The following is a 12,685-nucleotide window of genomic DNA, read 5'->3' on the forward strand; positions in this document are numbered from 1 at the left end:
GAATGGTTTGGGTTGGAAGGGACCTTTAAAGACCACCTAGTCCAACCCCCTGGCCTTGGGCACGGACACGTTCCACTAGATCAGGTTGCTCAAAGCCCCATCCAACCTGACCTTGAACACTTCCAACGATGGGGCATCCACAGCTTCTCTGGGCAACCTGGTCCAGTGTATCACCACCTTCATTATAAAGAATTTCTTCCTTACATCCAATCTAAACCTGCCTTCTTTTGGTTTAAAACTGTTGCCCCTTGTCCTGTCACTACAGGCCTTGGTAAAAAGTGTCTCTCCATCTTTCTTATAAGCCCCCTTTAAGTAGAGTGAATAGAATAGTTCAGTTGGAAGGGACCTACAATGATCATCTAGTCCAACTGCCTGCGCAGTTCAGGGCTGGCCAAAAGTTGAAGCATATTATAAGGGCATTATCCAAATGCCTCTTAAACACTGACAGGCATGGGGCATTGTCCACCTCTCTAGGTGTTGCGGTGTTTGACCACACTGTCTGTAAAGAAATGTTTCCTAATGTCAAGTCTGAACCTCCCCTGATGCAGCTTTGAGCCATTCCCAGTCATCCTGTCCCTGGATACCAGGCAGAAGAGATCAGCACCTCCCTCTCCACTTCCCTTGCTCAGGAAGCTGCAGAGAGCAATGAGGTTGCCCTCCCTCAGCCCCCTTTGCTCCAAACTAGACAAACGCAGAGTTCTTAGCCGCTTTCCATAGGGCATGCCTTCCAGCCCTGTCACCAGCTTTCTTGCCCTCCTCTGGATGCATTCAAGTACCTTCACATCTTTCTTAAATGGTGGGGCCCAGAACTGCACACAGTACTCAAGGTGAGGCCGCACTAACGCTAAATATGGGAGGCTAATCACCACTATTGGCCACCTGGTTATACTGTGTTTGATGCCCCCCAGGATGCAGTTTGCTCTCTTGGTGCCGGGGCACACTGCTGGCTCCTGTTGAGCCTGCTGCCGACCAGCACCCCCAGATCCCTTTCTGCAGGGCTATTCTCCAGCCACTCCTCTCCCAGTGTATACTTGTGTCCAGAGTTACTCTGTGCCAGGTAGAGAACCTGGCATTTGTTCTTGTTAAATGTCATGCCATTGATGATTGCCCAATGTTCCAATCTTATTTAGATTGCTCTGCAAGGCCTCATGTCCCTTGAGAGAGTCAACAGCACTTCCCAGTTTAGTATCATCAGCAAACTTGCTAATGGTGCATTCAACTCCTGCATCCAGATCTTTGATAAATCCATTGAACAGGACTGGCCCTAGAATTGCACCCTGAGGAACACTGCTGGTGACTGGTCAAAAGCCAGATGTATCCCCATTCACAACTTTTTGAGCCCTGCTGTGCAGCCAGTTCTTCACCCGGCACACCATGTATCTGCTTATCCCACAGTTGGACAACTTGTCCAGAAGGATGCTGTGAGGGACAGTATCAAAAGCCTTGCTAAAATTCAGAAAAAATATATCCACTGCCTTCCCTTCATCCACTAGGTGGGTGACATTGTCGTAGAAGGATATCAAATTAAAGTATTAGTTAAGAATTGAAAGGTCTCCCTGAGCCTCTTCTTCTCCAGGCTGAACAACCCCAACTCTCAGCCTTTCCTCACAGGAGAAGTGTTCCAGCCCTTGGACCATTTTCATGTCCCTCCTCTGGACCCGCTGCAGCAGGTCTGTGTCTTTCCTGTGCTGAGGACCCCAGAGCTGGATGCAGTGCTCCAGGTGGGGTCTCACGAGAGCTGAGTAGAGGGGGAGAATCCCCTCCCTTGAAATGCTGGCCACGCTTCTTTCGTTGCAGCCCAGGATACGCTTGGCTTTCTGGGCTGCAAGTGCACATTGTTGGCTCATATTCAGTTTTTCATCCACCAGTATCCCCAAGTCCTTCTCTGCAGGGCTGTTCTCAATCCTTTCATCCCCCAGCCTGTATCTGTGCTTGGGATTGCCCTGACCCATGTGCAGGACCTTGCACTTGGCCTTGCTGAACTTCATGAGGTTCACATGGGCCCACTCCTCAAGCCTTTCAAGGTCCCTCTGGATGGCATCCCTTCCCTCAAGCAGATCAACTGCATCGCTTAGCAAACTTGCTGCTGGTGTACTCAGTCCCACTCTCCATGTCATTGATGAAGATATTAATTCTGCAGCATGAAGAAAACATGCAAAGCACATCACATTGCCCTACCTATTATCTAAAATTTTTTCTAGCTGTATAAATGGTAATAGCTACTAACTAGTAAGCACTCTAGATGAGTAGCTGTAAGGAAAACTGCCATATGGAATAAAACGGAACATTGTAGCATACCTCTCTGCTTCCATAAACAAACTCCTGCCCATATAGTGTCCTTTTGGTCTAGGAAATCAGCTGCCTGTGTGTTTGAGGTAACATACCTTGAGTAGCTCAGGCTTTTTCTCCTTATGTGTAGAAACTTCAACCTCTTCAACTCTTGTTTGTATCCAGAGTCTATGGTAATCTTTCCTTACAGATGTAGACACAAGCAGTCACTCTTGAAACTGTTTTTATTCCCCAGACTCTAAATCTGTATCAGTAGACCATCGGCTTCCCATTTTGCACACACATAAGGTGCAGATGCTTGTTCCACTTCTGGCATACCAGCAGATACATCACAAGTGCAAACAGGACCGTATCTTTTTGAATGCATTCCAGATAATTCCCAAGAACTCTCAAGTGCTTTCACTCTCTGGAATCCTATTCAGTAAGTTAGTTTTCTCTTAAGAGTTGCAGAATATTTAAGATAGTCTTTAAATTAAAGTCCCACTTAGTTATCATGTAAGCTGTTTCAAAACAGAATTGATCTAATTCTATCAAGGATCCTATGAAGAGATATACTCCAGTGCATACACAGCAAGTGCAGTGTGGGGGGGTAGTTGAAATTGCTGCTTTTGCTTACCTATACTGTCCATGCAGCTGTGACAAGTGTCCTGAGAGTATTCACCTCATTGCATACGCACAGACTTTCTGTGTAGCACTAGTGCTATTACTGTGGCACTGCCTGGGGGCACTGAACTTCTGTGAAGACACTGTAGAGTTCATCTATGCATGCATAGCAGGCTGCCCACTCAGAGTTACAACTGCTGCCGCAAACAAGTTGTCACACAATCCAGACAAAAGTATGAAATCTTCAGATTCTTCCTGAAAAATGAGGATCTATTCAGGGGAATCAAAGTACACGACAGCTGTACTTTAAAAGTGAGCAACTTTAGAATTTCTTCACACTTAGGCTCAGGGTAATCTAGGGTCTTCCTGCGGGGTGGGGGGGAGGATACATTTTTTCCAGTTTTCCTGCCTTTCCGTAGAAACCACGTAGTGGTCAACCACACTTCCTGTAGCTACTCTTAAATTTACCGTGCCCACTGGTTGGGGCCTTGTCCTTACATCCTTGCAGGTCACGAGTTGCTTAGGCTTATGGAGGCAGAAACATAATTTCTGGTTTTTATTTCACAGTTCTGAGATTTGTGCGTCTATTCTGGAAGAAACTAAAACCACCTGAAGGAAGTGAGGAGGCTTAATGACTAGAACCTTGCCTGGGCAAACACAGGAATGGCACACTCAGCAGGCTGCAGGTTCTTTCCAAGCAGGATCTGATGGTGCTTTCTCAGCATTAACTTCTAAGAAGGAGCTGGCTGAAGCATCTCCCTCCTTCGTTCTCTCCTTGTGAGCCAAAGAGGGTGACGGTGCAGATTTTCCAGCCTTGTTAGTCAGCCAGAGGGTTGTCCGTGCTCCGGTGTTTGGTGTAATCCAGTTCGGGTGTTTGCTGCGGCCCGCGGGACCTGTTTTCGCAGGTAAAGGTGACGTCCGGAGGCCTGGCCGCCTCGCCTCGCCTCGCCCGGCCCGGCCCGGCCCGGCCCGGCCGCTCAGGCTCAGGGGGGCCGGGTTGCCTCCGGGCAGTGCTGCGCTCTTGGCGGACTCCCCGGAGGCCGGAGACTCCTGGGCACGGCCTTAGGTGGGAGCTGGGCCTAGCAGCGTGAAGGCCGGTGCCCCAAAAAGCGTCGCAGGCTGGGTGCTGACAAGCCGGCCTCCTGCCCGCCCCGCGGCCACTGCGGCCGCGCCCAGCCCGCCCAGCGCCCAGGGGAGCGGGCAGCCGGCGGCTGGCGGTCCTCCGTCCACACACGGCGAAATGACACCCTCCGACAGAGGCGGGGGGGCAGCGCCCTCCCGAGAGACTGTTCCTACTCTGGCAGCACGGTCAGGCGCAGGTGTCCCCCGGCGTTACGGGAGAAGCACAGGTCCCCTTCCAGCGTCCCTCACAGGCCGGTGATGCTCCTGGCACCCTCTGTCCCGCTTCGCCTACGACCGCCATCTTCAGTCGTGCCAGCAGACCCTCCGGCTCCGCATTTGTTTTCTCCCTGGGGCCAGTGGCTTCGAGAAAACCACCAGGATCGTTCTGCTTTTGCATCAAATTTGTTTCTTTGCTGGTACTATTTTTCCTGCTTATTCGGGAATACGTTGGCTGCCACGGATCCTCGGTGACTTCTCCTATTGTAAAAGCTACCCCACGTAGCCTCCCCCCTATGTTTCCTGACCTACCTTTCCAGCCACAAATTGTGGGATGGTCGAAAAGTGTTCTGACAAAGTATTGCGCACCTGTCCTCTTTGTACATTCTTTCTCGAACCATCCTAAAACATCCTGTGGGAAGGAGTTCTGCAGAGCAGGTACAATTGAGAAGAAGTGTTTCCTGGTGTTCAATTTGAACCCACTACCTGCTAGTTTTATTTTATGCCCTTTTAGTTCTTCTACTGGAGTAGAAAATGGACAGCTGTCCCTGGTCATATTTTGTAAATGTCTTCTCTAGACTAAAGAGTCATAGTTCAGATTTATAGTAGCCTTTTTCAAGATGTGAGGAATGAGACTTTCATAGTCACAGCACACTCAGGTTGTGAGTTCCCTCTGAACCTGTGTAGTGGTATTATGTTCTCTATTCCTCACCTAATAATGCTTAGCATTAGCTGACACTTTTCCTTTAAAGGTCCATCTTCTCCTTGATTTATAACAGTATTGAAATAATCATATTAGTCAATAAAATACAAAATTAAGGTTGCTTCACCACTTCATCACCATTATATTCCCTCTGCCATTTTGATTGTCCAGGCAGTATAATGAGGTTCTGCTGCTGCTGCTTTGTTTGTTTCTGTAGTTGGCTCTCATCATTACTGTTCTGAGCAAGCTAGCATTATGAGCAGTTTGCTGTCTGCATGACCTTTCATCCCCTTTGCGGGTTATACCTGAATATGTTGGTCTCATATCCAAGAATGAATGGAACGCTGGGAGCATTTCCTTAAAATGAAAGGCTAAAGACTACTAAAATAGTTAAGAGCAGGTAAATAGGTGACCTGAGCACGCCAAAATGGAGGTATATAGTGGACTGCTTTTTATTTTAAGAGAAAAAAGATAGAATGAGATATTAGAGTGGGAAGATAAATCTAGACAATTCGACTACAAGTAAGGCTACATGTGTATGCTGTAAAGACAACTATCTGTTGGAATACTTTGCACGGGGACCTGTTAGATTCAGGTGCTATCTTTATATTAAGACCATATTTCTTCCTATTGTATCAGGCAGCTCTACTAGGAGTTATAGTCTTAAGCGGGAGTAACGTGTGGGAGTTTGAGGCAGGAGTAACATAGCACTTATCAGTGCTATGCAGGTAGTCAGATAAGAAAGTCCACTCTAGGCTTTATCTTGAAACTATTCTGGCTTTATACTGACAGCTATTAATGAGAGTGATAGTACGGGCCTGAAGTCTTTTTTTCTTCCTCCCACATCCATGGCAATCCCTTCCATTTTGGGAGCAGAAGTGTTGGATGGCAATGACAATAGCATCCACTTTCAGCCTCTATACTCACACTTTACTGTATTTACACTATTACTGTAACTTTGCATGAGTGGTCAAGGACAGCCATGCTCTTTTTCTGATTATGAGGAAGCCTCTGTTGGCATGTCAATGCTGGGGCCCCAGGAAGAGTATGTCTGAGCATTGACATTAACTGAGGGTCAGAAGCCAAAGTGCTATGGAGTTCTTTGCAAATCAGTAGGATATTATTTATTGAGTTGTATTTCTGGCACGACAACCTTTTTTTCCAAAAATTGGTTAAAATAAAATTTGTCTTTAGTCTCAAATAATAGGTTCCCTACAGACAATTGTCAAATATTGAATACAAGCCCCTTCAGCTCAGATTTTTCCTAATATCAAGAGATTGAAGAAGCAATCATGTCCCTTGTTTTTTATTTCTTCATGGATCTTGTGAAGGCTTGTCTGACTTCTGACCATGTTACAAGAGCAGGATACCCTTATACTTGCCTACGTTCCACTCATACCCTGCTTCTATTCATACGCTGAGGTGATTATAACACTCAATTTATAAGGATTCAGAGGGTGCATTTGTATACATGCATATACTTTTTGGTTAATGCCATATTACACACAGTTAATAATTTTTTGTAGCATTTGGAAATGAGTTTTAATGGAGCCCAGATAATAACCAGCAGCATTATTCTTTAGAGGAGAAAAAAATCCCACAAAAAAGGTAGCTTTAAAACAAAAGATAAATTTAAGCTTAGCAATCGGCAGCCTAAAAAAGAAAGTTGGGCATTCGGTTAGATGCATCATCCTTGTTCATCACACTGCTGCCTGATTCAATTTGTTCCTTATTTTGCCCCAAACCATTTAACTATGTTAAAGTAATGCTTAAGTGATTACTGCCTTTGCCTAATTTAAGGCTCCCCATCCATTTGGAATGAACTTTCTCCAACATTAGTCTGTGTGCTTTGAATCTCTTCCTTTTTGATTTTGCCATCATGAACTCCCAGCTCTCACCATTTATGAAGATGGATGTGTCACTGGAGTGAAACTGCTCTCACTGTTGGTTATTCTTTTCTTGCAGCTCTCCCTCCCCTCATGGCTCGTCGATCTCAAAGCTCCTCACAGGGGGACAATCCCCTTGACCCTAACTATCTTCCCCCCCATTACAAGGAGTATTACCGCTTAGCTCTTGATGTGCTTACTGAAGAGGGCAAAGAGAGTTACCAACGCTTCCTGGCAGATGAAGCAGCCCCTGATTTTCTTTGCAACTCAGAGGTGGATCACATCATACAGAATCTCCAGAAACCCCAGTACGCCAACCAGGAAGGTAGCACAGACACCACAGGTGACAATGACATGGATGGATCTTCTGGGACTTACTGGCCCATGAACTCAGACCTTGCTGTTCCTGAGCTTGACCTGGGCTGGCCAATGGTCTTTGGGTTCAGGGGAACAGAGGTGACAACTCTTGTGCAACCACCACCCCCTGACAATCCCAGCATTAAGGAGGAGGCTCGCAGAATGATTCGAGCAGCTCAACAGGTGAGACAGTGAAGAGCCCAGCTAGAGCAGAGATAAAATTATATGTGTGCAAAAGATGAATCAGAATGCATCTGTTCCTCTACTAATTCCCTTACTTTGCTCCCAGGACCTGACAGAGGGGAAGGATGATTCTAACTGTTACTCTCTGCTCTCTGATCTCATGGAAAAGTGTGTAAAGCCATGCTAAAATATACCAAGAGTTCACAGAATTGTTGAGGTTGAAGGGGACCTCTGGAGAGGGTCTAGTCCAGCCCCCCTGCTCAAAGCATGGTTGATTAGAGAGGGTTACTTAGGACATGTCCTTGAGTATCTTCAGGGATGGAGACTCCACAACCTTTCTGGGCAACCTGTTCCAGTGTTCAATCACCCTTACAGTAAAAGAGGTTTTTCTTATGTTTAACTGGAATTTCCTATATTTCAATTTGTGTCTTGTGACTTGTCCTTTCACTGGGTACCACTGAGAAGAGTTTGGCTCCATCTTCCTTACACCCTTCCATCAGGTATTTTATACTCACTGATAAAATAAGAGTTGGGAAGGAGAGGGAGATAGAGCTTTGAAGCTACTTCCCATATTATCAGCGTATAGATGCAGCTATATAGTGGCTGACTAAACGTTGGCCAGGAAGGTATCTAAAAATGGTATGGGTGTGTTGGAAGGGGCGAGCAAGTAGTGGCCAAGCAGCTCAATACAGCCTTCCAGTGGGGTTATGTGACCAAAAAAAAACCCTGCTATCATTGGATGAATAAGTAAGGGAATGCTCAGTGGCAGTGACATTTTACCCTCACTTCTCACCCTCATATACAGAATATGTGCCTTAGATAGCAATTCTGTTTCCGGTTCTGAGGCCCACAATGTTTAAAGGAACCTTTAAATGGGAAGGTCCCTGCTTAAAAAGGAAGTTGAAATGGAGATGGTGCAGCAGTGCAGCTTTGGAATGTGAGGTGCTGGGTAACATGATCAGTCGGGGCAGGAGCAGGCACAGATCGCTGACGTCTTTCTTGTGTTTTTTTCCTAGGTGGTAGCCATAGTGATGGACATTTTCACTGATGTGGATCTGCTTTTCGAGGTGTTGGATGCTGCTGCTCGCAGAGTGCCTGTGTACATCTTGCTGGATGAAATGAACTCTCAACTTTTTCTCGATACAGCTGCTAAATGCAGAGTCAATCTTAACTATGTGGAGGTGAGCAAACCAAAGACCTGCCCTGCTCCTAATTCACATCCTGAGGGGGCTGTGTCCTGGGAAGCAGAGGGCTGTTACCACAGTAAAAACCTGAGAAAGGGGAAAATGGGTCAGAGCCTAGGGAAAGATGAGTGTGAAGAAAGCTAGGAGAGCTGGCACAACAATACAGGGCTGAAGGCTGGGGACATGCTAATAAATGGGTTTATCTATCCATTGTGTATGCAGACAGAATCACTGGAGTTGAAGTATAAAAATGGTGGCCGGATGGAAATTAAAAGAGAAAGGGGAAGAAGGAGGGGCAGGTGGAGGGAAGTAACAGCTTCCAACTGAGTCAGTGCCTTGTCTGGTTTGCAGTTCCTAAGGGTGAGGACAGTTTCTGGTCCAACCTACTACTGCCGCACAGGGATGTCCTTCAAAGGCCATGTGAAAGAGAAATTCCTCTTGGTGGACTGCATGGTGGTGCTGAGTGGCAACTACAGGTGAGAAGCCCTGCAATGTTACATATTCCAGTCTCAGTGAGAAAGAGGCTGGTTAATTGGTAAAGCGGTGCTTTGGCACTTCCAAATGAACGTCAGTGGCAAAAGTTTTTATCACTGAAGGATACTAAGCAGCAATTTTCAGGAAAAATACGCTATTTTGCAACTGAGGTAGATACACCAATTAAACAAGCCCTCAAGCCCATACACCAAAAGCCAAGCTTCCTTCACATCAAGAGTCTAAACGATCTGTAAAAAAGATACAGTAATTATAAGGTGGTGTGGGTTAACCCCAGTAGGCAGCTAAGCCCCACACAGATGTTTGGTCACTGCTCCCAGCAGGATGTGGGAGACAATTGGAAGGGCAAATGTGAGAAAACTCATGGGCTGCAATAAAGACAGTTTAATAGCTAAAGCAAACCTGCACATGCAAGCAAAGCAAAATAAGGAATCCGTTCACTACTTCCCATCGGCAGGCAGATATCTAGCCATTCCCAGGAAAGCAGAGCTTTACTTGGGCAGACAAACACCATAACACTGAACATCTTCCTCCTTCCTGTACAGAATCACAGAATGGTTGAGGTTGGAAGGGACCTCTGGCAGCTGTCTTGTCCAACCCCCCTGTTGCATTAAAGCGTAAAGAAGTTTGGCAGAAAATAAATCCCCTTGCATTCCAGCTTATCCTCAGATGTCAGAGGGGCTGGGGGTGGCTAGGTTTAAATTCTGAGTGATGTCCAATTCAGCGCTGTAAGTCTGGTCACGTTCAATATATTGAACTATCGCGATTACGGATGCACTAATAGTGCCCTGTACTTTCAATTTAGCCACATTTAGTGGACTAGAATTGCCAGACTTAGGGAGTTTGGTTGCGTTCAATGAACTATCACAGCTAGATTAATACAGTTTATTAAAGCGACAGGAGTACAGGTTCTTTTGGATTGCCGGTGATAAGTACACTGTCTGCAAAGCACGTGCAAATAATAATACACTCGACTACAAGCACACTAAATTATGGAAAAAACTCTATAGAGACTTCTAAGTTTCCTGGGGAATCACTCAGTATAACTGAGGGTTCGAATCTTACCCAATAGGCATCCCTATGGCAGGGAAGAGAAGTTCGGCCCATCGACTGATCCCAGAAGTCAGCGATGTCTTCCCAACTTGTCTATGATGGTGTTTTCCCTAACATTCCTCCTCTCTTAAGCTGTTTTATATTTTCTTATTTTTAGGTGGAGCTTGAGTGACTCTAGTCATACATACCTTTATTATGGTTGGTGTAAAATCTTATTGCTTTACTTTTAAAGGTTTATGCTGGAGAAAATTCAGAGCACATGCTCAGTGAGGGGTGGTCACACTTTGAAGGCAGGTAGCTTTTGGGATGGGGGTGTGTTTTGGTATTATAATGAGCAAAGTTCACCCAGAGAACATGATTTAGCATGTCACTACTCCAGAACTGGGCACTTACGATATAAATCAGAAGTAAGACAGTAGCATTGACAGAACCCCCGTTATTTCACCTCCTTGCTTCAGTGGATTCAATGCAGGGACCTACTGTTCTTGTTCCTATCCTTGCAGTTCCCTGTCCCCGGGATGGTATCACAGAGCCTGGCCATGGCATCTCCACTCCGCTTGACCCTCTGTGTTGCTTCTCTTAGGGTCAGCACACCAAGCTCCCCTGGTGTTGCTAACATCTAAGGTTGCAGGTTATGTTGCTTAGGGAATTATTATGGAACAGATTCCTTGCATATCCACTGGATTCCACCCTGGAGGTTTACCTCCACTTAAGAAGTGGGGGACACATACCAATAAGTCACCTCCAGCACTCATTACACGCACCCCTGCTCAAGCAGGGCCACCTAGAGCCAGTTGCCCAGGACTGTGTCCAGATGGTTTTTGAGTATCTCTAAGGAGAGAAACTCCACAAGTTCCCTGGGCAACCTATTCCAGTGACTTTGACAGACTGGAGTAGATTTTGGTTACGAGCAAGGATATAAGATATACTTTGGTCTAACAATAGAAAATGAGACACAATAACATACACCCCTTGATTGAGATACTCGGGCATAACATGGGTATAGTATAGTTGTTAACAATAAAGGCATGGGTAATTCCATACAAGTAACTTGCTCTTGAAATGTAAATGCCTACTCCTTGGTTTCTTTAACTGTTCTGCTTTGAAGGGAACTGTTGGATTAGGGTTGGTCATTGGTGCCCAGTGGCAGGACCAGAAGCAATGGGCACAAACTGAAACGCAGGAAGTTCCACTTGAACATAAGGAAACACTTTCTTACTGTGCAGATGATTGAGCACTGGAATAGGTTGCCCAGGGACCTTGTGGAGTCTCTTTCTTTAGAAGTATTAAAAAACCACCTGGACAACTGGCTCTAGGTTGCCTTGCGTGATGGGGGGAGGGGGGGGTTGGACTGCCAGAGGTCCCTTCCAATATCAACCATTCTGTGATTCTGTGAAAACTGGGCTCAGTACTCCAGATACAGTCTCACAAGTGCTGACTAGGGGGGAATAATCACTTCCATTGACCTGTTGGCTGCACTTCTACTACTGCATCCCTGTACGTGTTGAGCCACCATTGCTGCAAAGATGCTGCTGTCTTTTTTCATCTTGTTGTTTGCCAGAACCCCCAAGTCGTTGTCAGCCAAGCTGCTTTCTAGATAGTCATCCTCAGCCTGTATTGGTGTATGGGGTTGTTCCATCCCAGCTGCAAGATTCTGCATTTGCCTTTGCTGAATTTCATGAGGTTCCTGTGAGCACATTTCCCCAGCCTGTTGAGGTCCCCCTGATTGGCACATCAACTATGCCATCCTCCCAATCTGGTGTCATCCTGTTGTCCAGGTCATTAATGACAGTGTTAAAGACTATTTCCCCAAGCCCTGACCCCCAGGGAACACCACCTGTTCACTGTCCACCAGTCAGACTTCAAGTCACTGACCACCACCAGGTAAGCCTGACAATCCAAACAGTTTCCCATTTACTGTGTGGCACACTTGTTCAGTCTGCAGTGTTCCAATTTGGCTACAAAGATACTTATGTAAAGACCATGTGGAAACCCTTGCTAAAGTCAAGAAAAACCTCATCTTCGGCTGTCCCCTTCTCCACGCAGCCAGCCTTCTCTTTGTAGAAGGCAATCAGATTGGGTCAGGCATGGTTTGCCTTGGTAAATCCCTGCAGTCTGATCCCAGTTGTCTTTCTGTTATTCCTGTGCCTGGAAATGGCTGCCAGGAAGATTTGCTCCACAGCTTTCCCTCACTGAGGTAAGGCTGACTTGCTGTAGTTCCTAGCTGATCCTTTTGCTCTTTTCAAAGGTGGGCACAACATTTGAGTTATAAAACCCAATTACAACCCAAAGTAATTGCAGGAAGATCTACTTCATATAAGGATTATCATCAGCTCACTCTCTTGCTGTTGTTACAACTGACTGGCTTTTTTAGAACAGAAGTCATTTATTGCCTTGTAAAATCCTATGCAAAGATGTGATGCCAAATCAATTCATAACTATGAGGCTTGGAAACAATAGTGTGTAACGAATGGTTGCCTGAGCAGTAAATAACATCAGGATAGTTTTCTTCAGGCAAGCAAATGGTTTAATGTAAAGTGGTACAATCGAGTTACTTGATGCTAATGCACTATCATTACTTCTGTTTCTCTTTGTAG

The 12,685-nt window shown here is 45.9% G+C and overlaps 1 protein-coding gene across 1 annotated transcript in view; it reads left to right on the top strand.

Annotated features, from left to right (window-relative positions):
- The window catches only part of FAM83H (family with sequence similarity 83 member H), a 34,032-nt gene that overhangs the window by 13,729 nt on the left and 7,618 nt on the right, over positions 1 to 12,685 (top strand). Inside the window, exons 2-4 of the mRNA XM_069780360.1 lie at positions 6,899 to 7,359; positions 8,376 to 8,540; positions 8,895 to 9,019. Coding sequence (XP_069636461.1) covers positions 6,913 to 7,359; positions 8,376 to 8,540; positions 8,895 to 9,019 — 737 coding nt within the window. The 5' untranslated portion in view covers positions 6,899 to 6,912. The remainder of the gene's footprint in view (positions 1 to 6,898; positions 7,360 to 8,375; positions 8,541 to 8,894; positions 9,020 to 12,685) is intronic.

This window comes from Haliaeetus albicilla, chromosome 3 (assembly GCF_947461875.1).
Source record: "Haliaeetus albicilla chromosome 3, bHalAlb1.1, whole genome shotgun sequence".
Classification (NCBI taxonomy): domain Eukaryota; kingdom Metazoa; phylum Chordata; class Aves; order Accipitriformes; family Accipitridae; genus Haliaeetus; species Haliaeetus albicilla.